This window comes from Chenopodium quinoa, unplaced genomic scaffold (assembly GCF_001683475.1).
Source record: "Chenopodium quinoa cultivar QQ74 unplaced genomic scaffold, ASM168347v1, whole genome shotgun sequence".
NCBI classification, from domain to species: Eukaryota; Viridiplantae; Streptophyta; class Magnoliopsida; order Caryophyllales; family Amaranthaceae; genus Chenopodium; species Chenopodium quinoa.
In genome coordinates this window covers 833,692-860,530 of record NW_018744537.1, presented here as the reverse complement: position 1 = coordinate 860,530, position 26,839 = coordinate 833,692, and the positions used below count along the sequence as shown (strand labels likewise).

Sequence of the window (26,839 nt, the reverse complement as noted above, 5' to 3'; positions counted from 1 at the left end):
CTCAATAAGCTAATTTGAAAAAAGCTGGCTATACAAGCTCTTTGGAAGATCAATTTGTATGTAATGGTAAAATGACGATTCCATCCTATACTTTGTCAAATTTACCACTCTTTACCAAAGATTTACCCACCCATATATGGTCATTTTACCTGATGAATTACAAAACAACTACAATTGTCAAATGCTTTACGTACATACACAAACACCTAATACGACGAGTAAATTGGCTGATACAAACAGCTAACAATTACAGTAATCTATAATTGCCAAACATGGTCAAGAACACTACTGTAGTCCCATTAGAGTTTTAAGATCCATCTTACAAAGATTATTCTTGTTACAAGATGAACGAAGCGGAATCAATCAAAATGAGTCATCTTACACTAGCCAATGTAATCTAAAGCCAAAGAATTGTAAATAATAAGCTCAATTGAAAATGAACATAAAGATGTAACATACTGAATAGGAAAAGCATAACACCACAGGAAATTAGTTCCCCTATGGTTAGACAAAAATCTTGTACAATCGAAGCAAGAAAGAAAAAACAGTTCCTTCAGCCGCAAACAATGGCATGGATAGGATAACCATGTTGATGCCAGAGTTCGACTTGTAATGTGAAAATATTTCATCTTTAAGAAACAAAGGGAGTATAATTCGTAATATTCTAAAAGAAGTAGTATGAGAAAGCTACTTGATAATCACTATGCTATATAAATTGCAAAAAAGTATAAATCAATAACGTCCCTACTTTCCTATGGTCCATGTATTATTAGTAATATTTGCTACGAGAAAAATGCCCCGGGCAACATGATTATAGACATTATAGTAGATCATAGCCACCACACACTAATCCATAAATCACAACATACAAGCATTTCCTTCATTGTTGCAGAAACTAAACACAGAGCCAATAATATACACTAAACAAGTTTGTAGAAAAAGAAAAAGAATGGAAGAAAAAATATCAAACACTAATGTTGAACTTCTCCTTTAAGCACTCAACAGTTTCCTTGAGAGCAATTTTTAAGGGAATGAACTCAATGCCTAAGGTCTTGGCTTTGTCCTGCGAAATCTTGTAACTCGCCGCAAGTGGCTGGTCATCATCGCACCTAGAAGAAAGAAATGAAGGGTATCATGTAACAATTACATAATAGTTACAATATAAGCTACTGTAGACCAAAGACAACAGATTTCAGAAAGCATGTACTTACTTGTCAGGAAGTTTGAGACTCGGGTAAAGCTCATGCAATATTTTGACAATATCTGAGAAATGTGCAACAGTTTCACTCAATATGTACCTTCCATTTGCAGAAGGGATCTCAAAGGCACGAATATGTGCTTCGGCTACATCTTTTACATGAACCCACCCAAAACTTGAATTTGGATAGGTTTCTGCCCCTAAAATCAACTCAAAGATTAGAAACAGTCTGATGTTTACATAAAGGTCTTACAACATGCACCACAGGACTCGATACTTAAGACTTTGTACGAGAGCTAAGGAAGTTATTGATCATACCATTAATCAAGTTAATAATATAGTAAAATGTTGTAGCATTTATAGTTGGCTGTAACAATGGGCCTATTACACCAGCAGGGTTTACTGAAATCAGATTGATGCCATTCTCTTTGGCGAATTTCCATGCAGCATCCTCAGCTAAGGTTTTTGAGAGACTATAACACTCCTGCATATGATGATTATGAAAGTGCAATCGTATAACCTCCTAGCTAATTAATTACATACCGTGTAACTTGAAAAGGAACAGAATTATGCCTACCCCTTTTCTGGCTTTGCAGCCTTCTGGAGAAGAAAACCATGTTTCATCAACCACTGTCTCATTGGTGAGAGGTCTTCCATTGTGTACAACTGCTGCAGTAGAAGATGTGAAAATCACTCGTTTGACAGATGACCCGGTTTTTATACACGAGGCAAGAACATTAAGAGTTCCCATCACAGCAGGTTCAATCACTTCTTCCTGAAACATCCAAAATACAAAGATGTAGCAGATGTCTGATTGTTACTGCCTTACCAGTAACTCTGCAAGTATTAGCAGGGACTGCAACATCTCATGTGACACTAACTAATGGACATAAATACTCTAAGAGCATGTTTGATTAGTGTATTTTTTAGGTTGGAAACGGATTCGGTTAAACCATTACCTTTATCCAATGTTTGGTTAAGAGATTTGGTAACCATTACCTTTACCTAAGGGTAAGGGATTCCACCCATTTGTTACCACTCTAAAACCTAAGGTAACAAATACCCTTAACCTTCTCAAACACAAATTAATTCATTTTCATAGTTAAACCAAACAAATGAAAAGGTAATAGTTACATGATTCCTTTCCCCTCTTTTATTTGTTTCTTTTCCACTTCGTTTCCATTGTTCTAACCAAACGCCCCCTAAAGGTGCAACACTTTACATACAAATGAGCCAGTTTAGAACCGGCCCTGTATCAGTTAAAACCTTAACTAATAGAGCAAAAAGGGACTTCAGAGTTATGTAATCACAGCTTTTAAACTAACAGTTAATTAGTGAAATTGGTGGAACTGTTCTGAAACTAGGAAACAGAAGGGTTTAAACTTTAAAGGGAGTAGTTGAACTAGGAACCTCAGGATTCGTGGAAAAGAGTATAAGCGGAGTTGCAGTGTGGAAAACACCATCACATCCATGGATAGCAGAATCGAAGGAACCTTCTTCCAAGAGATCTGCTTCAAACAACTGAAGTCTCTTTTCAGCACCATCCATTGCAAGCAAGTGCTCCTTTTGCATGGGATCATCTGTATGTTCAATAACATAAGAACCAAAAATATTCACATATATTGTGGTTTTAGAACATTAGATAGCTACATTAGTAAATTTGAAAATAATCACCACCTTGCAATTTAAACAAACTAGTTACAAGACCAGAGTAGTCCTATTATGCAAAAAAATATGCAGATTACAATAAATATCAAGTGAAATAATACACACCCTCCGATCCTTTATATTTGTCCCATATGAAATATTAGAGATATTAACTTTGACCATGACTATTCATCGATGAATAAGCATACACAAATGGTGTTATTATTGTTCAATGGGTTAAAGTGTTAAACTATGAAAAAAAAAAAAAAAACTCAATTGGCACAAACATTCCAGTTTATCTCCTCTCACAACTTTATGTATTGATTCGTGTGCCACTTTATTATTTTACTTTTATCATTTACAAAATAAAAAAAAATAATTATGTTGTGAGAAGAGATATATTCACAGATTTATCTCAGAGAGAAACTTGAATTTACCCCAAATATTAACAGGAGGATATATGAGCTTAAGGCTTAACACTACCATGAAATTCAAGTCAATAAAACACACACATACAGAAAGAGAAGAAACATACTTAGGTTACGAACAGTAGCGTTGACTTTATAACCTCGTTGGAGCAAAAGCTTGACAATCCAAGAAGCAATAAAACCTGAAGCACCAGTCACACAAACTCTCTTTTCTTCTCCATTCATAACTTTTTCCATTCAGATTTACGTACTCCTTGTCTTGCTTAAGAGTTTTTCAGATTTGATTGCTTGATTAGACCGAAACTACTAGTATAATAGTTGAATAATACATTTGTTTAAGGAGTTCTTTATATATAATTCCTCTATCATCAGTCTTTGTTTAAGAGTTGAGGGCACTCGGGAAATTAGACGCTTTGTGTTTCGTCGTCTTGTTACTGCTCAGCCAACTACCTCAATTTCTTAAACAATATCTGCGTTTACTTTCAAAACCATTCAAGGACTAAAAAGTACGTTTTAGTCCATCGACCCAGTCGGTTATAAGTAGCATCGACGATTATGACATTTAGTTTAGTTTAACGAGCAAAGTGACATCCAAATATCCGTAATAATGCAATCTCATCCCAGACTTGTGTTCTTCATGAATGTATGTTATTACCATGGAAATTTGTGATAATGGATGGTCACGAAAATTTGTGAAGAAAAATGGATAATTTGAGGTGAACTAACAATACCATGGAAATAAGTTAATAAACATTGATTTTTCTTAGAAATTAATATACTTATTCATCCTCATTACCATCATCTATTACTATATACCAAACAGGCCGTTAGAGGAGTAAAAGTAGCTCCTTTATTAACAAGTTTTGGTTTTGCAGGGAATCAGGGATAGCAGTATTAGTATGAAGAATCTGTTTCTCATAAGCTGCAACAATAAAATATTCCAACACATTCTACACCTATAACTTCCTATACATCTATTTACAAAACAGCAGGAAACTAGATTTGAAACTAAACCAGATAAAACTCCCTGATTTTTGCGTTCTCTATTTAGTAAAAGATCAACAGCAGAAGATTTTTAAAATAAATAAAAGAAAGTAGTTCACTGCATTGAGACAATAATCAATTTTCATGTTCCGAAGGTACATCCTCATCTTGTTCTCGTTCAGCCGGACCTTCAATTGCAGCAACACCGCCTCCATTAGGGTGCGGGGTTCTTCTGAGTATCTGATTTACTGCTCAAGAACCAAAGTAGAAAGTGAGAAGGTAAAAGATAAATGCATAGTACTAACTTGGAGAACACATAATGTAAAGACAAAAAAATTCAAGTAGAAGAGAGTGAGAACCAGTAAGGCACTGATAAATTGGATATTGTTTGTATTATAATATAAAATGTAATTTTTAGTAGTGTCTAATAATGCTAATGGAAGTCGATATTAGAAAATAAAAGGAAGAATGCCCAATCACGCACCTGGTTCAAAAATGTTTACAAGGATTTTCTTTAAAAATTGGAGTTCTGCTTGGTGCACGGATACAAATTTAGCCTGCAAGTCCATAAAACTTGTTAGCTTGCAGTAACTGTTTCTATTTGCTGTAAAGAAGAACGTATTATGTCTAATAAAGATAACTTACCATTTCACCATACAAAAGTCCCACAATTTGATCAAGTTTAACTTGATGTCTCAAGAGAAAAGGACGCAGGTGGTTCATGTACAGCTGTGTTGCTCCCTGTCATAGAAAACAGATAATAAGAACAACTTGCATAGCACTTAAATCCAACTGGCCCCAGTAGACATCACCAACCCCCACCCCATTTCCTCAAAGTATCTACTTGCCGTCCACACAACCACCAACAAACTCTTGGCCTGGTGGTTGGAGGTGGGAACCTAGAGCAAGGAAAAGTTTGTTAAAACTGAGGCAATATATATTTTTTCCCCCTCAATAAAGCAAAAATACGCAAATAAAAATAACCACATGCTTTCTCAATCCCCTATTCAACAATATTATTGACACAAAAGTCGCACAACTTGCACCTATTTATAACAACAATAATGCATATAAGTTAGCTATCCCAAGATCAAAAATCAATAACACAAGAAACTCACTTCTTTTAGAAACATCATAACCCGTTTAACAATGTTAAGTGAAGGAAAAACCAAACCAGTGACATTATGCTAGAAGTCAATTATAGTACTCCAACGTGCACATTAGTAAAGGATAACATTAAAATCAAAGACACTTTGATCAGAAACCTTTTAAAAAATTTCATTTTAATTTTGGGGAAGCGCCTTCTAAGACAGAGTTTGTCTCAAGGCAACTTTGTGGGGGGAGAAAACGGAGGGAAGAAAGAGGAAAAAAAATGAGTGCCTGTAAGCTAAGGTATGAAAGTGGATGAGTCACACGAGGAAAAAAGAGGAGGGAGGAGGGGGATAAAAGGTAAAGGACAGGAAAACAAGTCAAAGAACCAGATATTGAATATAAGCCACAAAAGTTGGTTTTGGGTGCCATTGTACAAATACATAATTTTTACAAGGTACTTTCTCACAAAATAGATTATAGAAGATGCACCCACAACAAAATTTTCAAATAAATTACCATCACATGCACGTGTGAAACAAGTGAAATTCCATGACATAAAGCTTACATTGGTTGATGGAAGTTGAAGCCAAACAAGAAAAGCAAACTTCATATGGTAGTATAGGGGAAACCTGACAATAAGAGACAAGGAACTTTTAAGTTTTCAAAAATCTAAAATTGAGAAGTAAGGGTAAATACTTGTACATAGAAATGAAGTGCAAAAGGCAAATTTAGCAGATAATGAAAAAAAATAAAGAATCTAACCAAGTGACCTAACACATCTAATCTATAAATATGTATTCAAGCTCTCTTCACCAATAAGGTGACAGCTTGGTTGGGGGATTGTATTTTGGTTAGGGGAAAATGATTACTTCTGCAATGCATATTAAGGTTGGGAGAAAATCAATTTCTAAATCATTAACACATGTATAAGCAGGAAGGTAAAAACCATATTTATCATAATTAACAACTTCAAAATCATTTTCCCCAATTAAAATACAATCCCCTCCCCCAAATGACTTTGTAAATCACAATTGAATATAAGAAAAGGATCATTATAAAATCGTCTTGCAACACCGACACACTAGAAGTTCATCACCAAGTAATACATCATTTATCAATCAATCATCCATGTGTTTCAAGAGATCACCTAAGGGAGATTCACCTTTTCATTTCCTCCCTTTTTATACTTATTTTGTGTTGTGTGTGGTGGTGATGGTGGTGGGTGTTCTAATCCCATTTTTCTATCTCTCCCATGGACACTAGCCCTTCATGTGAGCATGACTCTACTCAAACATATCTTTGTGATTATACGAAATTTAATTTCGGGAGGAGATGGGACCCACTTTGGTAAGAGATTGAAGAATATCTGAAATCTTTATAAGATATTCTACGCAAGTACTCCAAGAATAGCAAGAATCTCTTTCATTCTTCAACATCTCATATACAAAAATTAGACAAAAAACGATAATGATAGTATGATAAATAAATGCACGGGAGGAAAAAAATAAAGACGACAGAAGTTCTTGATCTTCTCAAATCTAAGCATGAGAAATCTGCTGAGAGCTTAATAGTTATGAAATACCAAGTAAAAGATAAGAAAGGTACCAATAGACGAGCTTGTCAGTGATCATTTCAGCAACAGTAAATGACCCATATGCTGCATATAAAGAAGAGCTGTTATTAAAATGGTGAATAAATAAAGATAAAAAATGATGTAGACAATGGGAAAAACTAAGGAAGCTACAAAAGTCTAAAGTAGAAAAGTGATCAGCTATGTCCTTAGAAATAAAATGCCAAAGAGTTTGAATCCCCTACAAACTTGACATTGGGAGTAGATAAAATCACCTGGTAAATATCCCATGTTTCTTTGAAGTCAATTTATGTTTCTAACTCAGCAGTGCTTATTATTATTCTCTAGAAGTGAAGCATGATAGCTCCAATCCTTTGTCCTTTTAGAAAGCAATTTTCTAGAATTAAATTTAAGTGATCTATGTTTGAAAGATAAGTTGATGAGCGTAAACATTGACAACTATTTGTTTCACTTAAGATTTAAGAATAACAAAGACAACTTCAAATTAAAGATCCTCGATTCCTTGCAATACAACTATAGGTGAGATACACTTAAATTAGTCTCCTCAACAGCTTCACAAATCAAAACTATCATAAGAAGGTAACAACTCATTGTAAGAAATGAATAATTAAGCAACAGAAGCTAACTAGGACTCAGTTCCCCTTATCAGTTATCACAATTAGGTGACCAGTTTACCTAAAAGATTAGATTGCAACATTGAGAATATCCAGCCATCTAAATTGCTCTTAGATTCAAGATGTAATTTAAACAGGACCATAAGTTGATTGAGTACTAATCATTGAAGAATGATAGTCAGAAAACAAGGAGCTAAATCCAGCAGAGACTGCACCATCAGTGAGACAGGGAAGAAGCTTCAGGTAACAGAAGTGCCCATGGTACATTTGAAGTAAGTTATTGGTTGATTAATGCTCACAATTTCACATTCTAAAACAACAAAAGATAAAGGGCAGTCCAATAAACCAATACACCAACACCAAGAAAAACAAATCAAATCATCAATGTAATATTTGATTGAGGAAAAGCCTCTTCCCAAAAACTAAATTTCAAATAAACTTATGTTCCGCATGCCTTATGAGAGCATCTCCAATAGTTAACTTGGGACTTGCCTGCAATTTTTAGAAGTCCCAAGCTATTAGCCAGTGGAGCTGAAATGGGAAATTTACTTGGGGCAAGCTAATTTATTGGACAAAAAGAGTAATAACAGTGGTCAACCATCATTGACAAGTAGGACTGTAAAAAAGCAAGCTAGTAGCTCATCACTGGGATACAAACTAGCTAGAAAGAAAAATAATTTGAAATCCTATGTGCCATGACAAGTTAATTTGACAATTAGTTTCTCATTGGAGATGAATAAAGAGCAACTTCAATGGTGAGTTATAAGAATATCTCTAATTTTAAGCTAATTGCCAAATATGTATGCCATGCCACGAAAGGTTTGAAGCTACTTAAATTAGTCCCAATTGTCAATTAACTTTTTGATTTTAATTGAAATAGATAAGTAGCTTGGAACTTCTGAGAATTGCATTTTTGCAAGCAAGTCCCTTACTACACCATTGGAGATGTTATATAATGATGTAGTTTGGCTTGCCACGTCATATTTTCAAACTACAAACCTTTAAGCTACAAGATCCCCCAATGATTGGCCACAACATCTTAAAGCTTGCACGTGTTCCTTCAATTCGTTTTTTCCCCCAAGCTTGTAGCTTTTTTGAGTTAAATTCGGTTGCAAGTTAACTTATATTCTCTCCAACAGTAAGCTAGTAGCTACAACTTACACATAGATTGTCAAAATTGCAATGATTGGTGTAAAGGGCTTGATTGCAATTTTTGTTAAAAGTGTAGTAGTAGCACAACCATTGGAAAACAAAAATTAACCCACAAGTGGTTCTAACTTAATAAAGCTACAAGCTTGGAAAAATTAAATGAAAAGACTCCGCTGGGTGTTCCTTACAGCCAACTATTGTAATAGCTTGTAGCTTGAAAGCATTGTAGCTTAAAAATACAATATGGCAACAAAGGTTACAAAGGATATATACATCGTTAATATCTCTATTGGAGTTGTTCTTAACTTCCAGTCTAAATTTCAAAAACATGAACTAAACAACGGAAATCAAAGTCGAAAACTAATACATAGAAAACAAAATTCCTTACCAAACACAAAATCACTTGAAATTAAATTTAAAAAACATGAAAAAACAATATGAAAGCAATATAATATTGCTAACCTGCCCAGTAAACAAGACACTTTCGTTGTTCTTCAGGATCTTCCCTTTCAATTGCCTTGAAAGTAGTATAAACCGGCAATACCACCCCCACTGAACAGCTGAAATTAGAAATATTAACAAAATCCAACAAAATGAAATTAAATTTTTATGCAAATCCAAACAAATTATATCAAAGTTTCACAAAAATAACAAATTTACAAACTTTATTCAATTGATCAAAATTCTGGGAAATCACACAACATAGTAACATACCATGCAGTTCGAATAACCACATTCGAACCAGTAGGACTGAGTAGCAATCGCAAACCAACCTACAATTAACCATTAATTGTATTTCAATGCTAAATCATAATACATTTTTCTGAATGATTTTCCAATAATTAGAAAAAATACGAAACCCTAATTACTAAATTACCGACAGCAATATAAAGAAGAGAGAGAAACCTCGAGTGGGTTGACTGATCCAGGGAACGCCATTATCGAATTGATGAAAATGCTTCAAAAATCAATATTGTTTGGAAATAACGAAGGGATTTGGATTGATATTGTAGGGATTTAAGTTGTTAAATTATGTTTATCACTTCTAATTTGACTGAAAAAAAGGGCCTATTTTTTTTTTTTTTTCTTAAACAAAAATTAAAGAAGATCAAATGATCAATTACAGATTTACAGTAGATCATAAGGAGCGTTTTACTTTTAGGCTGCAAACTTTTTATTTTTTTTATTTCTTTTATTTTTTATTTAAGGTAAGATGAAATGCCTCTGCCCTTGGTTTACATAATACTCCCTCCGAAGTAGTGATTTGTGATGCTCATTATGCGACTGAAGAATTCTACTTCGTATTTTTTACTCTGTATGAAAAAGTGCTTGTGAGTACTAGGAAATTTGATTGGTTGAATGCAGAAATCCTTGCAAATTTAATTTCCCACGAAGAACTTTCTGCGAAATTCTAAAAAGTGTTTGGTTAATCAAAGAAAGTGGAAATTTCCATGGAAAGTTCCACTTATCTAGGCCCCCTTGATAATTTAGTTCCTCCGTTTTGTCAACCAAACAACTTCAAAAAATTTCAAGTTTAGGAATTTCAACTTCCCATGTTTTTATTTGTCAACCAAACCACACCTAGGTTATCATTTGCTTGTCATGTATGAAAAAAAATGAAAAAGTGTTTTTTCATGTTACACAAACCCATATGGCCAACCATTATGGGGTTACTGAGTCGATCATGAGTTATTGGGTCGATTAGGGGTTGATTGGTCGGTTAGGAGTTACTCAGTTGGTCAAGGATTACTCACTCATTTAGGATTTACTAAGTTGGTCAAAGGTTACTTGGTCGGTCATAGGTTACTCGGTCAGGGGTTACTTATCGGTTAAGAGTTACTTGGTGTGTGTCAGCTGGCCCCACGATGTGACCAGCCGCACACAAAAGTGGCTATTCATGTTATCATAAGTTAGATGATACCCTCACTTGGGTATGGTCCAAGGATGAACATTATAGTGTGAAATCAGCCTACACTTGGTAAGTCTCTTGACCTTGATAATTTTGATCATTATTAGGTTGAGATATGGAGGGCTAAGGTCACACCAAAAGTCAGACACTTCCTCTGGAGGTGCTGTTCTAGTACATTGCCCTCTCGAAGCCTTCTGCAATATAGACACCTGGTTGAGAACCCTCGATGCCCTTGCTGTAATTCAACTGATGAGACGGCTATACATGCCACAATCCTATGTCCTAGCTCGCACCAACTATGGTTGAGAAGTGGCTGCCAGGATGCCCTCTCTCTTGTTTCATCGAACTCTTTTGGAGAAGTAATTCTCAATTGGGCAAAAAATCTCTCATTTGAGTTGTATCAAAGGAGCTTGTTCCTTATTTGGTTTCGTCGCAATAGATGGGTTTTTGAGAAGGAGTGGGATCCGGATGAGGCTCTCTTGCACAGACACAGCAGACTTGTTGTAAATTTTGGTGAGTACTCTGAAAGGATTTATGGGGGAACCTCTCCTCCCACCGCTTCTGCTGGCAGACAGATATGGGAACCCCCCGCACCTGGTCTAGTGAAGGTAAATGTTGATGCGGCGATCTCTGATGATGGATGGATTGGGCTGGGTGCTGTTGCTCGTGACTGTACGGGTAGTGTCCTGTTCTCGGCAGTCAGCAGACAGAGCTAGATGGGATCCTTTGATTGCCGAAAGCAAAGCAGCTTGGTTTGGGATAAAGAAGGCAGTAGAGCAAGGCTTAAGGGATATCATCCTTGAGGCTGACTCTCTGGTGATGGTTACCAAGCTAAAGAAGAAAACTTTTTCTCTAGCGGCTGTTGACAATGTGCTGGAAGATATCGTTTATGTTAGTTCGGGTCTTTCTTCTATTACTTGGTCTCATGTAAAACGGGATGAGAATTTCGTGGCCCATCATTTAGTGAGGTTAGTGTCATTTAGTCAGGAACAGTTATGGAAAAAATCCGTTCCGGATGAAATTTCCTCGTATGTCTTGTTAGACTTCCTTTCTATGAATTAATATATTGACTGTTTTTTGTTCAAAAAAAAAAAAAAAAAAAGATTAGATTTTAAGTAGTTAATACTTAGATCATATTGTTGCTTGTCGAGTATGAAAAAGTATTCACTACGCTATCATTTTCTTAAAATTTTTAAACTTATAGACAATGATTATCAATTAGGTCTATGGATGTCTTTAATTATCAGAGATCATTTTTTATCTGAAATTTTAGTTTTTAGGGTGGGGGGTGTGAAAAGTTGCAAAAGCCCTTTTGTATATGTGACTGTGTTATTTATATTCTACTTAATTGAGAGGTCATTTAGATGCACTATTATTTACGAACTACATTTTAATACATCATGGAATGAATTCTAAGAAGGATTAATTTTGTAAATTTGTGCTTTTGAAGTATATACTTAAAAATTTCATAGGTAGATATCATTTTGCCATGCGAAAATATGTGATGATATATGCCTCTTTTATTAGCTTCAACTTTCTTTGGGTTTAAATGATGATTAGTGGTAGAAGAAAATTTGAAACCATCATATGCAGAGTATATCAATAATTTTTTTTTTTTTGGGTTCAATATCAATATCAATACAATGATGAATTGCGCCCGTCAAAAAAAAAAAAAAAAAAAAAAAAAAAAAAAAAAAATTGCATCACAAGTTGTGCCATGCTATATTACAAGCCAAGTCCATCAAAAAATTGCAAGTTTGTAATTTTTGTAAGTTTGTAAGCCGCTTACTCCGTATAAGATTTTCTTGCTCTCACCATACACAGTTACATTGTAATTACAAGCTTAACCTAAAGGGGAAAGGAAGAAAAACAACAGTATATCACACTCCCTTCGGACCTAAATAATAGGCCACATTTAAGGCCTTCTTAAATTAACAGACCACATGTATTAGCCTGATGAAATTTTCATAATCCTAATGTAACATTAATTCATTAACCCAAGCTTTCCCAGCACTAGCACCTACCTGCATGGAGGTTTTACCAAATCCAAGCCCTGATCTCACGCCAAAAAGGCTTAGTGGCTTGCAATACCAAATTTTCAATCTCAAATCTGTCGAATCCATTAAGCGATGGGTCACTCATCTCTGAGAAAGTCACAGCATAGATTCCTGGAACACGACTTTAGCAGCTTTGTATACTGCACCTGCATCATCTGTATTAGCAGAAATACACCAATTACAGAGATATACATCAACGTTTTCATAAAGGCACAATAATAATCCACGCAACTGAAAAATAGAAGGCATAAAATCAGTGTCAGATCATCATCATCTATGATTTTCCTCAAAACCTTCAAGATGCAAAGTATACAAGAGAGCTTGTGTTTAGTTAATTTGGTCATGTAAGAATGTTCATTTGAAACACTGATCCTATGACAGTATGACTACTGATAAAAAGATCATACTTTCCTCATAAAATCAGAAAATGTTGGCCCACACGTGAAGCCATTGTAATATGTTACTAAGTTTCAGCTTTAATGTCAAGAACAAGCTTGAAAGACGAAATCAGAATGTAACCTAGTCATTTAAAACATTAATGTCGAGACCAAGCTTAAAAAAACAAAGGTCAAATATAACATGAAAACCCCATCCATCTTAAAAAGTGGAACTAGGGGGAAAAGAAGAAAAATTCTTACACCAATATTTCTAGGATCTGAGAGAAAAGTTGCAAATTTTTATCTTTATATTTCTGACTTCATGCTTGACAAATCTAAAATTGGTGAGTAAAAAAAGAAAGAAGCGGTGAGAGGGACCCCCAGACTTCCTCTATATGTCACTTCACCAAAACAGAAAAATTGAGTTCAGGGTGGTGGGAGTTAGATGGGCAGGTTAGCTCGTCAGTGGCTCGTACCTGCAACTGCTGTTAAATTATAGATGTCGGGCACATTGGCTTTCACTTCAATGGCTACCTTAGCAGCAGCAACACCAACAGCTACACTCTGCATGACATCCAAACCTGCACATAATGATGCAAGCACCCCACCAACTAAACAATCTCCAGCACCACTAACTCTCCCAACTGTTGCAGGAAGTGCAGGAAAATGCATTGCAAATAGCCGAGAACCTCCTTTATAAGGCGTAGAGCAAAAATATTGATGTGTAGAGCATCTACTGTTCACCATATCAAATATTTCTCTCTTTCCATTAAAAACTTTTGTGCTCTTCAAGCATTCTCTTAAATCTGAAGGCCCACTTCCAGAACATAGGAATGCACCATCAGGTCCAAGCGTCACTAGCACATACTTGATACCTTTTTGCAGCAAAACTATAATTGCAGGTTTCAGCTCCTTGAACAAGGACTCTACGGAAGTTTTGTTTTGATCCCTCTGGATAGGGCTAAATCGATTTTCATTAGACAAAGAATTTGCCATCGCAACTAGTTCATGCTCATTGGGAGAAGCAAAAGTAATCTGTAAAAAGAATTAAGCTGTTCAAATCAAGGAACTAGAACACAAACGTATATAATTTGTAAGACAGCTAATTACCATGGGACCAAATTCTAGTTATAATCAAAGAATAAACTCAATTATTACAAAGATTGAAGAAGCAATGTAAGAAAAAGACATTCCTTGGCAGAGGGTAGCATGACAGAGAATTATAACACCTTTTAATTAGTGAGCACCTCTTGTTCCAGTAGTTTATTGATTTGAGAAGCATCATTTCAAAGTTAGATGACTTAGATCTAGAGTTTTGATGTCTACCACTTTTTTAATCCAGCAGTATATTTGTATCTGGTTCAAATTCCAAATCATACAACATCCAAATTCAATGTCAACTAACTGTATTAGAGCAAAGATATTATATACTCACATAGTTGGCAATCGCAGCAACTCTTTTTGATTTTGCAACTGAAACAGGCTCAAACCATACTGGAACATCAAAAGCAGCAGCCACTGAAATGTAGAGTTTGCATAAGCTTGAGGAAAATAAGATGCTGAAACAACCATCGAGGTAAATCATGCTAAAGAAGGGGCTAGGGAGGTCAGGATGTACATTGCCTTAACCTTAAGCTGTCAAGAATAAAAAATTAGAAAAGAAAAACGGAAAAGAAACAAAATTTACAAAGAAAAATCTCCGCAAATGAAGAACAGAGGAACCCATGTAAACTTGGAAGCATCTCTACTATCTCAGCAAGTAACAAACATAAGACATCATTAAAATTAATAATTCCAGATTAGAGGATAATCTGTAATTTGGATTTCTGATCAGAGGACAGCTTATCCTCTTTCTCAGTCCTCATTATTCAGTTGATCATATATCATATTTCTTATCAAAAAAATTACATAAAAAAGATAATTCCTCCCATATCCATCCCAATTCAAATGCCTAAGTTCCACAGATGATTGTCAGTAACTAATAGCCTCAAGAAAAACACCAGACATATACATCAAATATTTCTCTACAAGGAATGTGACCGTTTAAATAGACATCCTAAACTAAAGAGAAGGAAATTTAAGAAAACAGAGAAAATATGTGACACACTAAAATGCAGGTTGGTTGCAAAAAGTAGAATGAGAAAGAATATCTTCCTCAGCAATACCAATGAATAGGCCAGGACACGAGAGAATATGTTTAGTAACGACCAAGTCTCAGTTTGATATGTGTAACGAGGAAATACAAAATTTAGAAGCTCACTACCCTGCGAGATGCAAAGGAGAAAGGTAGACTTACTTCTACAAGAAGCCTCCAGAGCGTCAGTGTTCAAATTAGCATCAACCATCATCAAGGGAGCAGAATGTACAATGGACTTGAATTGCTGGATCCACTGAGGAGTAACACATCTTTCCTGAATTTTATGCATTAAGACACTATAGCCCTTAAGTCCCTTGATGTCAGAAAATTGTTAAACATGTAACTTAGCAAAGCCATGTCAGAACAGGACATACACATATCAGGGTACAAATGATGAATACTCTCACTCACAATTGATTCCACACTAGCAACACCTGATGTCAAATCTCCATTAACGTCGAACATGTTGCATACAGAAGCAGTCGTAATGTCCGGGCCTCGTTGTATACCTATTCAATGTGATCATACATATTACAAGGGGTCAAGGTATGATTTTCTTTCTATCCTTTATAGCATTAGTTGGAAACTAGGAATTAAAAAAAAAATACATTCTATGGAGTAATATCTAACTTAGGTTTCCAAGGATGCTTCTAGGTGATGTTGATTAGTGGTAGTGCCCAATGGCCTTGAGACAGGCAGGTAGTAAAATTATCTTAAGAGTGTTGAATACCAAGTGGCTTTGCTACTTTCTATAGTAATCAAAAATTCAAATGTATCGCAAGAATTACCCTCTACTTATTTCAGCAAATAAATTTCCAAACAAGGGCCAAGAGAAAGGCTTTTATTAAAATAAAAAAACCCTGCCCATGACAACAGCCTCATGAGACTATGAAAGGCATTAGTATCATCTATAATACTAAGATAAGGTACATACTTGATGCTTAGAATCTTACCTTCTGTTGGTAACCCTGCAGATCTCCATTGTTCCAACAAGAAGTCTCCTGTTTAGCAAACAATGTCATTTTTGGCATAATCTGACATATAGATTCTATAAGAACTTGATTAATCTATATGATAAATCATGACCCATTAACACACTAACAAGCTATAATCTAGCTTTTTGACAAGCAGAAGTGGAATAGGAACTAAGAACTAAATTTTGTGTTCATTAAAGATAATTAGACAGCATATATGGTCATTTATTGAGAGATTTGGTAGAGCCAAAATTTTGTAGAAACTTTGGCCAAAATTTAGCGTAATGCAAGAAATGCTATCAGATTATAGCACAATTGAAATCATCAAGATGCAACATCATACAAATAGAAAAATCACCTGCCAGGTCACATCCCAGAGCACTGATCATGAACGATTCTGTTCCGAGCTTTAGCAGGCACTCGGCAATATTTCTTGCTACACCTCCAAGCATAAATTCAACCTGCACAGAATTTAAAATATACTTAAGAACCTGCCTTTCTTTCATTTCATTGATTTCAATTCAACCCAACTTCAGAAAACACAAATAAGTCCACTTACTAAAAAGAAAAATAGTAGGCATTGATTTAGACTAAGATTGGACAACAGTTTTTCTTAATTTTCGATTCTACTAATCGAGGTGCTTGTTTCTTGATACTTCATATTAAGCAAAATTAATTACCAACATATATCTCAAAAAAAAAAAAAAAAAAAAATAACAACAACAACAAATAATACAATCCAGCCTTTGCAATGAAGTTCAGCTATTAAAATTCATACAATCAATTTGTTTTAAGATTCAGCAAACACATCAGCCTAAGCATGATTATACATTGTACAAACTAAAATTCATTACAAATAAATATCACCCAAATCATCCAAAACTGAAAAAGACAAACAAGGGATTTATCATCATTATACTTTATAGCCCAATCAATCATCTCAACCCCACCAAATTAAAGCCTGAAAAATGTGGCAACTGAGGCAATAATTATCACAAATTTCTGACAAAAGTAAAGTATAATATTCATATATTACATACCTCAAAAACCCAATTCCATAATTATAGCTTAAATAATAAATTAAAAAAGAAAAAAAAAAAAAAAAAAAAGCAAACCTTGCCAGGAGTGGTAGTTTTGGCAGTAGCAGGAATTGAAGCAGTAGCATGAATATCAAACACCATCCCTCCGATTATAACTGCCATTGCCTTTGATTTCTTCATCTCTTTCTCCCCCTTCTACAGTTGAGAGTACTCTTTAGTCCCTTCTGAAATATTTTATACACACCGATTATATCGTGCACCCAACTAATTGAGCGGATTGGATCTGCGGGTCGATAAAAAATCAAAAAGAGAAAATATGAGAAGTATATAATTGTCTCCATTTTATTGAATGAAAAGACAAATTTAACCCTTTGATATACATGTATTTACCCAATACTGAATTATTAGTTATTACTGATTAATGCAAAATCAATTTCTATCATAGACAAAATTATCAGTCACCAGCAACACCAAACTCCAGTTGTCTGCAGCATCAACGGTAAGTTTTTATTTTCTTCTATTAATTACGCATGATCCACGATTAATCGTTATTTTAGTGTGCTGTCATACCATTTTTCGATTAATTATGCATAATGTATAAAATGAACTCTAATTTCAAAATTTTGATGAAGTTTTGGGTTTTTGATTAAGAATTTGTGCATATTTCTTGACTAATAAGTTGTATTATTGGTTTTTTTTTTTTTAGAATTTAGGTGAGCTGTTGGCTTTGATCTTGGAATTGTTCATGTATAGCAGTAAATTCTGGAATTTTCTTTTTTTATTCGTTGATTTGGAGAAAAGAGTGGAAATTTTGAAGTGGCTGATTTCATTTTATACCCATTTTAAGATTTCTTGATCTAGGAATTACTGGTTAACTATTGAATTGGAAGTTAGAGAATATGGATGATTGACAAAACTGAGATAGCTAATTAGCTGATCAATTGCAGTAAATTATGTGTTGTTTGCCTTAAGATCCTTAAGATCTAGTTGTATAGAAACGAGTCGTGAATCGCGCCTCCGTGTAGAATGTAGGGAATTTCTGAACAATTATTGGCATTGGTCTGAAGATTAGAATGGGTGTTTAGATTTTGGAAGGTTTTTGAAACATTGTTGCCTGTTTAAGAGATCGAGTAGCATTATTACTTAGATTATGGTTCACAGCCCTGATTAGGAGCAATGTATTTGGGGTGAACTGATTGCCCATGAAATCCTTGAAAGTACTAGAATGGATGTATGGTCTTTTTCTTGCCTGTGTGGATCACCTCCACAAGTTATGTTTGATTGGATCGGTCGGGGTTGTGATGTGGTTCTTGCTATTTTGAATGTGCAAGTGTATTTATGGGGGCATTTGGGGGAAGGGTAGGCATAATTCCTAGGGGTTTCTTGAGGTAAATATGGTTCTATACGATCATTTGAAGCCATTTCGCTTATTTCTGTAAAGGAGGAAGATACCTCTATGGGAGTTCATCGGGGTAGCAGGAAGAGCTGCATATATGGTTAATTTATTGGAACATTTGGCTCAATGTTCTCATTCTAGGTGTGTATACTTATCAATGTTATTATTAGAGAGGGAATTATGACTTTTACGAGGAAGCTTTGAAGTTATGATTGCAAATCTTCTTGTCATTGGATGTATTTTCTAGCATTAGTGTACGAGGTTTTTGTTTGGATCCAGTGCTTTAAGTAATTTTTCTAAAACTACTTCAGGATATAATGTGGATTTAAAAAGCATTCATAAAGAACAATCTGAATCTGATAGCAGTGAGGAAAGTCAAGGGACATAGTTGCAGAACAGAAATGGAAAAACAAAGGATGGTTAAGGACTCTTGGATACTTAGGAATTAGGATCACAAAGGATTTTAATTCACTGGATTATCCTCAAAGGATGAAGATATGTTTTTTTTTTTTTTTTTTGTGTGTGTGTGTGTGTGTGTGCAAAGATGTGTAGTTAACTTAATCCAAGGCGCCTTGCTCTTGAACTTGATAGTCAGTATATCTTCCATAGAGCCTTGAGAAGTTAGGAATCAACTTTGAAATTAGGGGTGTGAGTGAATGGAACCCCGTTTCTGTGGTGGGAGTTTGAAGGAGATATTAAGTATTGGTTACTGGGATGGGAGTTTGGAACCAAATAAGTTGTATGAGTGTGGTTGATCCCAAGTGATACGGGCATTTGGCCGTATGCCCTCTAAGGCCTTTCATCTTTTTCTCACTCTCCACTTCTTTAAGTAGTTCCTTGAGCACTTTATAATTTATAAGCCTAGTGTCAAACTCCTGCATCATATTAGTGTCCCTCTTAGATCTTCCAATTACAATGAAATAGAAGTATTGATACATATGAGCTGGACTGTAATATGAGTATATTCCTTTATACAGCACAGAATTTCGCTTTGCTGACTATAATTTTGCAAGAGTAATTTTGTGGCTTGTATGTCTGCAATGTTGAAGCTGTACTGTAATACCTCATATGTTAGTGCAATAAAGATGTGATGAATGGTCTATATATGTTTGAAACTAGGTTGGTTTTTGTGACATGGGAAAAACCTAATTAAGTTTCCTAGACTAAAACTTGGATTCGAGTATGTTGATAGTGAGGCTGATAAGCTTTAGAAATACAAACACAATTGTGATGACTTAAAGCTCAGAACTATAGAAGAAAATTGGATTTTCAGGTTTAAAAGATTTCTTTGATCATTTGATGATATCTGTGTCAATTATCTTTACTGTGATCTAGTGTAACTTTTTTGGTAAGTTTAAACTTGATGCCTCATAAGGCTTAATCTATGATTTGGGCTGTGTTGTTTCGTTTTTTTCGATATCATTGCAGACTTTAAACTGGAATAAAAATTAAGCTTACTTTTCAGGTTTGATCATCTTTCCTAAATGGCATCAGCAGCCTCTATAGCCTTTATGTCATATTCAGATTGCTGCCAGGGTATCCAGCTACAAAAGGGCAGATTTCCAATTGCATATGAAAGTCAGGGAGCATCTCTACTGCCAGCCTTGTCTTTCCTGTCTCTACACCATCGAAATCACCAGCGAAATCACATAGGGCTTCTCAGAGCTACACGACGCCCTCCGGTAGTCTGTGCACGCCACCCCAAGAGTAAGTACTTACCCCACATATCTCTCATCTACAGCTATGTTTTCCTATATCATCCTTATTTCAACTACAAGTTAAAGCTTTTAGCTACTCCCTGTGCCCCACATAGATGCCTCAGTTACCTTTTTACGGTTTTCCAAGGTCAAAGTTAGCCATCAATCAATCAAAGCCTTAATCCCATAAGTGGGGTCGGCTACATGAACCAAAAATGATCAAGTTAGCCGTTGCTGTAATTTTATCTTTGAAAGTGTACTTTTCAGAGTTAATGCTATCAATACAACATACGTTGTATTTAGCAAATCAATGGTTAGAATTACCAAACTTGGACTAAAATTAGGCAGCTGATGAGGACTAAGGACATTTATCTGATGGTTAGAATATTAGGTTGGGCTTGCAGTACCATAGTGGGCTTATCTGAGCTAAGTGTAATATTGGAAACGATGAATTGTTGTTCATTAGGGACCTGCTGCAAAATAAAATCTGGTCACAGTATATTTATATTTATCACACATTCACACCCTTAATTCAAAGGAATTTTAGCTGTGAGCTGTAAGGTCTTAGTATCGTCTGTGCTTCTGGCTATGCCTGTGTTTGGAGTTTTTGGCCCTTGGAAGAATCAGGAAACCTGCTGTAGTCTTATATCAAGATATGTCAATCTTAGTTCTTAGGTGCCTCTTAGACAGGAGCCACGGGCAACAATTGTTTGTTCTTCTTGAGCAGTTCGGCTCTGGGCATGCAGGGCAATGTTATGTAGATTAGTGATGATTGATTGATTGATGCTTTGAAACTTCAATACAAAAGCAGAAAGTGATATTGGAAATGGCAGCTGCTGGGGCCTGGCAAAACTGACCTGACCCATTTCTGAAACTGGATGACTTGGTATTGGCATGACTCGAAATTGAGCCGACTTGAAATCAATTTATTCATACTAAGCTAGCTGTCCACAAACCCAAAAGTGACCTAGTTTGACATTTCGACCCCAAAATGAATGCTTGCTTAGCCATCTTGAATGGAGTTAATAGGTACCTGAATTAAACGACCCATTTTGAAGATAAAGCCTCGAGAAGATCCTACTACATTTGGTTTCGAGTGAGTATTCTGAGTAATTAACTGAAAGTACATGCACAGATTAACATAAATGTTGCTTTTCGCACATTATTCCAACTAAAGACTTACTGGTTGTGCCATGTCAAGAAAGCCTCTTTGACTGACTTCAGCTCTTAGGCCTTGTTTGAGAGCTTCATTTTCATGAGTTTCTCTACTTAACTGTAAGTGGGCTAAGGTTTGTCAGCAAGTGTTAAGATTGGAAATATAGTAATATTGAAGTTGAACTCGATTTTAAAATTGACAGACGTAAATTGGTAGAATGGTAGGCATCCAATGGACAATTTCATGGTTTGCCATGCTGAATATTTTATTTGCACCTTTGCTTTTAATGGTTTAAATGTAACTTTTGAACTTCTCGTAAAGCTGTAATGTTTAAAAGGATGTGGAGTTTGGCAGTTTGCTGCATTGTATGCTGTGAAGCTCAATAGCTCATGCAAGACCCCAGACTTGTTGCAAATACACTGATGTGGTTGACATTTCACGTTTGTTCATTCGAATGTATGTGGTGCAGCTGCAACAGTAACACAGAAGTCATGGGACAAACTGGTTTTGAAAAATGAATCTCCTGTTCTTGTTGAGTTCTACGCGAGTTGGTGCGGGCCCTGTCAGATGGTTCACCGAGTTATCGATGAAATTGCTGTGGAATACAAGGGGAGACTCGATTGCTTTGTACTCAACACGGACAATGATTTGGAAATCGCAGAAGAACATGATATTAAAGCTGTTCCAGTTGTGCTTCTGTTCAAAAATGGAATGAAACAAGATAGTGTCATCGGCACCATGCCAAAGGAATTCTACATGGCTGCCATTGAGAAAATGTTGGCTTCTTAACTTCTGAAGAAAATGTGAACATCCTTTTGGTGATGTTCATGAAATTATAGGCATTAACCTGTATACAATAGGTGTGCTGTATTTTGTATACAACACGCATAAAATCGTATAGAAGTCAACTTTGCAAAGGGGTGATTTTTATATGATTTGGAGTGAGCAGTGACCAAGATTGTAGTATATTATACACCCATAGTATACAAGACTTGTTCATACGAGTGTGGCGATGTGGGATCAAAGTTGTCAATTTGTTCATGCCCGATTGGGCCAAGTCCTTCATATTGTGAATAATTTTTTTATTTTTTAATGGAAGTAGACTGTATAAATTTGTTCCTTCATATATTAAATATATTTGTTTAATTTTTTTTTTTGTGAAAAATAAGTTGTAAATCACCCTCCCACAATTACTTGCATATTATAATCGATTGGTAGGATTATTATCTGCGTATTGATTAAAGGTGAGATTAATAGAATTAATTTTTTTATGTTTCCTGAATCAAATTTTTTTAGGAGAATTGAATCTTATGGTAGTTATAATTTATAAATATCTAAAAGACTTAAAGTAGCTTAATACCCTAAGGTAGTTATGAATATCTAAAAGCCTAAAAGTACTTTAATTACCCAAAGGTAGAAATCATTTGTTTTGTCAAAAAAAATAAAAAAATAAAAAATAAAAAAATAAATAATAATAAAAATCATTTGTTGGGCAATCAACATTATCTGCTCTTTTGCCATTAAATTAAATTTCTTTTTGTCCTAGATAGGTCACAAAAACACCAATTTAAATTTTATGATATAAGTTTTGTTTAATTTAGAAGGTACATTTTTAATGGAAAAGTTCTAAAAACATGAGTGTATTATGAATAATATAATGACATAAAAAGAAAAGCTACCTTTCCATTATTATAACTTCCAATTATCTTGATGCTAATTAGCCATTAAATTATCTTTAAAAATAATTAATTAAAAACTAGCCATTGAATTATCTTCTAGATATCTGCATACCATCCTGGCAACATACTGGATTACTACGTGAGTACGTGGTAACGTAGATATAATTATGCGCTGAATCTTATATTAAGAATTTTTTTTTTTTATTAATTTTTTATTGTTAACTTGCTAGCTAATTGAATATTCAATAGTTAATTTTGTGTTTTGTCCATCTTTTTCCAACAAGACCTTTACTATATTAGAACGGCCAATTCTTGACGTCAGTAGCTGTTTTGGTGGATCAAGATTTTTGACTATTCAGAAATTTGTAGAAAATCAAGTATTAAGATATCATGTGGATCACTAATTAATTTGACCTAAAACGACATTATTTCATACGGCACACATTAAAACACACTTATAAGAGTAATAACATAACGACGTGATGGGCTATAGTCATTGTTTTAATGTCCTCGTTTTGATATAATTAAGTCGAGCTATTAAAAACAAATCACTTAATTTCAAACACAAAAAAAAAATAAAAAAAAAAAATTTACTTTAGATACTTTAGCTATAAGGTGTTTGAAATTTATTTTTACTCGAATAAGAACATAATATCCCTTCCATTTTATTTTAAATGTTACATTTACCAAAAACGACGTTTTTCTTAAGTGTAATAATTTAATCATATGGTCGGAGTACTTTGTACCTCCTCTCTTCCTTTGTGCCATTTTTGAAAATTCTCAACTAATAAGGACTATATAAGGAGTAGTACTTTTTTTTTTTTTTTTGCTTCAAACAAAAAATATAAGGGCCATGTTTAACTAAATCCATGAATATCTCAATATGTCTTAAATCTTTTTGTATTGTAGCTAGTCCAACTGTCCAAGTATGGCTTAAACTTAGGTCAGCGCAATAAATACAGTGGGAGACTGGGAGTACTATATATTTTGTTGACTTTTCAGTCAAAAATGGGATTAATATACTATTGATTGTTGACTGTTAAGTGTTAATAATCCTACAATTCACCATCGTTCATAAAATTGTGTACCCCTTTACACCAATATTACGCCATGTCATCATTTAACAATCTCTATCATTATGCTACATCATCATCAGTCAATGATCCAAATAAAAAATGCATGTAAAGAGATTCGAACCCAAACGTCATCTAATGAAAACCACATGCATTACCACATTAGCTAAAATTAAATTATAATCTATTAATCCACATTTATGTATAAATACATGCAGTACAAGTATAATAATGTAGAATAATAACAAAAAAAAAATCCAAAATGAGTTATTTTTGTTGTCATTGTATTCTAATTTACCACGTAAAAAAATTTATTAAGTCTTTTGAAGCGTCTAATATAAAAATGAAATTATTCAAAGTATCACCCGAGGCAAAGCCTGAGCCACACCCTAGTTCCAAATTAATTGTCGTATTTTTTTTTCGAAATTATCTCAATTGTAAGTTGTGACATAATAATTTTTATTATTTTTTCTCTTAACCATTTCTTTTAAAATGGTGGAAATAGCAATCAAATATCTTGTCATTTTTTTTCTATCTACCTTTTCATTTAGCATTGCTTAAAATTCATGTCAAAATAATTTGTAGAAATTAAGGTAGGACGCATGATTTATCAGTTCATCAATCAGGTAGAAAATTATAAATAGATAAATTAATTTTCAGCATGATTCTAATCAATAATCAATTAAAAAAATTACGTGATGATGTTTGTTTCAAGGTCTTTGACTTTGTCGTCGTCCTAATTTTCCTACTTTCTTTCGGTAAGGTTGATCAGCAATGTTGCATGTTGTATTGTTGTTAATATACTTCAAATTGGAAAGTTTTACCTAAATAGCATTAATAGATGTAGAATCCTGCCAAAGTACTTAGTACGTGGGAGTATGTTACAATACTGAATATTTCTATGAAAGTATTGGGTGAATTCGCTCCACCATGATAATCATACTATAATAGTACGAGTCTTACTACATTATTTGACCAATGCAAATATCATCGAACGGCTGTTCGTCCATCATCATTGCCTCTATACAAACCCGCGCACCTAGTCCTAAGCTTGTAAAGAGTCAGATTCGTAACACAATTTATTTTTTCTACGAACACTACAAAAAGCAGTCGAGCTAGCTAAATACGTTAAAAATGACAATAGAACGTAATACGGAGTAATAGTACTTTGGTAGTTTAGATGTGATGGAATCATAGAAAATCCGATCAGTTTGTTTGTATTAAGTAATTTGAAAGCAATGATTCATAAAGAATACACATTATGCAACTTGTCATCAATAATTTTTTTATTTTTAATTTTATAAATTATTAGTTTATTACATAATGACTAGAAAAACAAATCGTGTGTCTCTAATCTATTATGGAGCACACCTTACTTGACCTCTCCAAATATTCTTTGTGTATAAAATCTATTACGGAATCTATTAACTAATACTAAAATAAAATGTTGTCGACGTCATCACTATCATCACACATTCTCATAATAAAAAAATTTCCCGCCTAAATACAAGGATGATATCAGTTTTTTTTTTTTTTTTTTTTTTGTTTTTTTTTTTTTTTTTTGTTTTTTGTTTTTTTTGTATGTGTGGAGCTACCATATTTTACAATTTTGAAATTTGAATATTAGAACCTTTTACATTACAACTAAAACCTATCAATTTATCCAAAAAAATATAACAATTGTAAATAATACACTAATAAATAGACTCCTACATTGAAAATGTATTAGACGACATTGAACAAGTATAATATTATAATTTTGATGAAAATCTAAAAATTTTAAAATTACAAATATTTTTGTACAAAGTGCATTTATATTTATCCTTTTTTTTAAAAAAATGTACAAATTATAAAAATAGATTTTATATAAACCGTGCATCGCACGGGTTCTAACCTATTTACTATTCTTAAAACAAAATATTGCTAAGATCATCAACTCTCAAACTATCCTACATGTCATTCTCACATTAAAAAAATTTCCTCCAATTCTATGTGTGCTGTCATTAATTATTAATGATTTTTTTAATTTTTATTTTTAATCAAGACTTTTGATTTCAATGCATAATAAGTGTTTATATAAAATTCAATTAACCAAGTTTCTCTCCTAAGTTATATTTCACATACCTAATTTGTTTGATGTTTGATCGTGATTTTAATTTATTTATTTATTTTTTTTTACTTTTCTTAAATGTAAATTATTTTTATATCTAATTTTAATCTTCATATACATTGTAATACAACTGAATATAAATTACAATAAAGATTAATTCTAACACAGGATAACCTAGTTTGAGAAAATAAAAGAAAAACTATAAAATGCATATATAGCGAAAGGTTTTAGATTAAAGTATTTAATAAACAATCTTTCTCATACCTCGTAATTATTGTTTCATTAAACTTACAAGTGCCCATATAATTTCGTTACTTTGTAATTGACTAATTAGACTTTAGACTGTCAAAATCTCATATTAATGTACCATTATAATAAATGTTTCACCAGCTTGCTGCTACCTGCCGTAATTTGAATAATCAAAGTCTAGTTATGCACGGTTTTACCGGCAAATTGGCAACCGTTTGAACAATAGTTGTTCTAAGCATGTGCAGGATGGGTGATTGCACAGGATCCTAAGTAAACGGGTCT

General features: G+C 34.0%; 3 protein-coding genes across 3 annotated transcripts; 1 reads left to right on the top strand and 2 right to left on the bottom strand.

Moving 5' to 3' along the window:
- Positions 1 to 709: 709 nt before the first annotated feature.
- On the bottom strand, positions 710 to 3,740 carry LOC110698871 (cinnamoyl-CoA reductase 1-like). Its single transcript, XM_021876385.1, has 6 exons — positions 3,381 to 3,740; positions 2,609 to 2,778; positions 1,776 to 1,973; positions 1,517 to 1,682; positions 1,212 to 1,398; positions 710 to 1,109 (listed from the first exon to the last, which is right to left on the bottom strand). The coding sequence occupies exons 1-6, from the start codon at positions 3,508 to 3,510 to the stop codon at positions 965 to 967; spliced, it is 996 nt and encodes a 331-aa protein (XP_021732077.1). The 5' UTR covers positions 3,511 to 3,740; the 3' UTR covers positions 710 to 964.
- Positions 3,741 to 4,167: 427 nt separating this feature from the next.
- On the bottom strand, positions 4,168 to 17,403 carry LOC110698912 (pseudouridine kinase-like). The gene is made up of 16 exons (XM_021876417.1): positions 17,273 to 17,403; positions 16,516 to 16,618; positions 16,137 to 16,184; positions 15,595 to 15,692; positions 15,343 to 15,457; positions 14,482 to 14,564; positions 13,517 to 14,081; positions 12,816 to 12,824; positions 12,637 to 12,722; positions 9,418 to 9,476; positions 9,166 to 9,263; positions 6,955 to 7,006; positions 5,915 to 5,978; positions 4,903 to 4,998; positions 4,742 to 4,814; positions 4,168 to 4,505 (listed from the first exon to the last, which is right to left on the bottom strand). The coding sequence occupies exons 1-16, from the start codon at positions 17,375 to 17,377 to the stop codon at positions 4,393 to 4,395; spliced, it is 1,767 nt and encodes a 588-aa protein (XP_021732109.1). The 5' UTR covers positions 17,378 to 17,403; the 3' UTR covers positions 4,168 to 4,392.
- On the top strand, positions 17,382 to 22,588 carry LOC110698495 (thioredoxin M3, chloroplastic-like). Its single transcript, XM_021875935.1, has 3 exons — positions 17,382 to 17,696; positions 20,059 to 20,300; positions 21,916 to 22,588. The coding sequence occupies exons 2-3, from the start codon at positions 20,078 to 20,080 to the stop codon at positions 22,233 to 22,235; spliced, it is 543 nt and encodes a 180-aa protein (XP_021731627.1). The 5' UTR covers positions 17,382 to 17,696; positions 20,059 to 20,077; the 3' UTR covers positions 22,236 to 22,588.
- Positions 22,589 to 26,839: the final 4,251 nt, after the last annotated feature.